This window comes from Primulina eburnea, chromosome 3, assembly GCF_022965805.1.
Source record: "Primulina eburnea isolate SZY01 chromosome 3, ASM2296580v1, whole genome shotgun sequence".
In the NCBI taxonomy this organism is placed as follows: Eukaryota; Viridiplantae; Streptophyta; class Magnoliopsida; order Lamiales; family Gesneriaceae; genus Primulina; species Primulina eburnea.
In genome coordinates this window covers 24,052,051-24,054,163 of record NC_133103.1, presented here as the reverse complement: position 1 = coordinate 24,054,163, position 2,113 = coordinate 24,052,051, and the positions used below count along the sequence as shown (strand labels likewise).

General features: G+C 37.9%; 1 protein-coding gene across 1 annotated transcript; it reads left to right on the top strand.

Moving 5' to 3' along the window:
- Positions 1-224: 224 nt before the first annotated feature.
- On the top strand, positions 225-1,911 carry LOC140828425 (cyclin-D3-2-like). The gene is made up of 4 exons (XM_073191394.1): positions 225-864; positions 968-1,169; positions 1,281-1,411; positions 1,513-1,911. Exons 1-4 carry the CDS (start codon positions 379-381, stop codon positions 1,594-1,596), a joined length of 903 nt encoding a protein of 300 aa, XP_073047495.1. The 5' UTR covers positions 225-378; the 3' UTR covers positions 1,597-1,911.
- The last annotated feature ends 202 nt before the right edge of the window (positions 1,912-2,113 follow it).

The window sequence follows — 2,113 nt, the reverse complement described above, 5'->3', positions numbered from 1 at the left end:
TATAAAAAAGTCAGGCTCAATAATAATTATATATATACATCGGATTTTTCTTGTTCAAAACCTGCATCGAACTGACTAAACTGATTTGACCAAAAAAATAAACCGATCGACCGATTGAACAGAACAAAAATCTGATTTTGTTAGTTTCGGTCGATTCTCTCGATTAAACCGAGTTACTTACCCCTCCACATAATCCAACAAAACAAAATATAAGCCAAGCTACTGCTTGCTCCTCTCACTCTTCGAAGTCTCCACCTTGCTCCACTTCTCTTATTGGGATGGCTCAAAGCACATCTCAAGGCCACTCTTTTTTTATCGCTCTTTGTCCCTTTATTGTTCTATAATGAATGCACGCCTTGAAACTCTTCTTCTCGGAAGATGGTGTCTTTTCATCAACTAAACCCATTGTTAGCCCTCGATTCTTTGCATTGCGAGGAAGAGCATTGTGATAGTAATGATTATGAAGAAATTATAATAGAAAAAACCTATTTTGAAGAAGGGGTCTGGGACCCTGACCATAAGTTAAATCCTGAATCTTTTGTGGGTTTTTTGGAGAACAACTGGTTGAGCGAAGATGAAGACTTGAAATGTTTACTGGCCAAAGAGAAGGTGAATCAAGTGTGCAGCGGATTTGAGCCGAGCCCATCTAGGGCTGAGGCAGTGGAGTGGATTCTTAAGGTTGCTGCGTATTACTCCTTCTCTGCTCTCACTGCGGTTCATGCAGTTAACTATTTGGATAGGTTTCTCTACAGTTTTCAGTCTCACACAGAGAGGCCATGGATGAATCAACTTGTTGCTGTGGCTTGTCTTTCTTTGGCTGCCAAAGTTGAGGAGACTCAAGTGCCTCTAATTTTAGACCTCCAAGTATGTTGAATGTGAACAATTTTTTTCCTCTGGATGCTGATTTTTATAAGTTCTTATGAGGTATGGTTGGATTTAATTTTTTTAAAATATATATATATTTTAGGTGGAGGAGGCCAAGTATGCGTTTGACTCAAAAACCATTCAACGAATGGAGCTTTTGGTTCTTTCCACACTTGAATGGAAGATGAATCCAGTCACCCCACATTCATTTCTTTATTACATTTCGAGGAATCTTGGATCAAAGAGCTCTCTCTCTAAAGATTTCCTGAGGAGATCCGAGAGCCTGCTTCTTTCCATTATTTGTGGTAGGAAATTGGATTTTTTTTGGAACCTATGTTTCAATAATGCTTCTTTAAATGAATTTGCTCAACATGTTTGTGTATTTTCTAACTTTTTATGTATAAAATCACTCGCAGATTGTAGATTCGTTTGCCACCTACCTTCTGCATTGGCCACTGCTACAATGCTGTATGTTATAAATAGTGTTGAGCCCACCATTGGAGTGCAATATCAAGATCAACTAATAAACATATTTGGAACAAACAAAGTATAAATCCTTACCATTTGTTCTCTTAACCATTGTTCAAATCTCCGTTTCCCCCACAAATTTAACTAAAAAAGCTATAAAAAAAAACTACGAAATTACAGGAAAAAGTGGAACAGTCCTGCAGGTTCATACAAGATGTGGCCACAGCCCACAAGTGCGCACTTCTACTCAAACAACAAAATTAAGTTCGGATAATCGCCTTGCACTCCCAATGGGGTGTTGGATGTCTTGATCGGCTTGCAAAGCTCAAACGATTCCTGGACAGTAAGGAGTACTGCATCTGTCTCCTCCTCACCAGAGCCTGTGTCGAAGAAAACCAATTCCCAGAGTTACGCAATTTTCTGATATTATCATCCAACCAAGTTCCCTTATTTCCATATTTATTATTATTTCAAATTTGTCATAGACTAGATATCAACATTTCATAAATATATGTTCCAATAATATGTGTATGATCATATTGTTAGATGCCTTGCCATCTTGGATTCTTTTTTCTTTTAGTTAAATTAAATTTTCATGGGTTAAAACACATCAAATTGGCGACAAAAATGAACCGTAGTCATGCATCAGTCATATATGTTAGTATTTTGTCTGTTTGAATGGTGGGGCATGGAAATCTGGCTGGGGCTGTTCAGAGAGGCACAGATGGTTGGCATTTTATGCAGACGAAGCCAAGAACTTGAGAACACAAGTAATAATATT

What these genes read in the sequence shown, in the direction of transcription:
- LOC140828425 (XM_073191394.1), top strand. Translation starts at nt 379, where the DNA reads ATGGTGTCTTTTCATCAACTAAACCCATTGTTAGCCCTCGATTCTTTG. An exon ending in GCTTCTTTCCATTATTTGTG is followed by an intron (nt 1,170 to 1,280) that starts GTAGGAAATTGG and finishes AATCACTCGCAG; the next exon opens with ATTGTAGATTCGTTTGCCAC. An exon ending in ACATATTTGGAACAAACAAA is followed by an intron (nt 1,412 to 1,512) that starts GTATAAATCCTT and finishes ACGAAATTACAG; the next exon opens with GAAAAAGTGGAACAGTCCTG.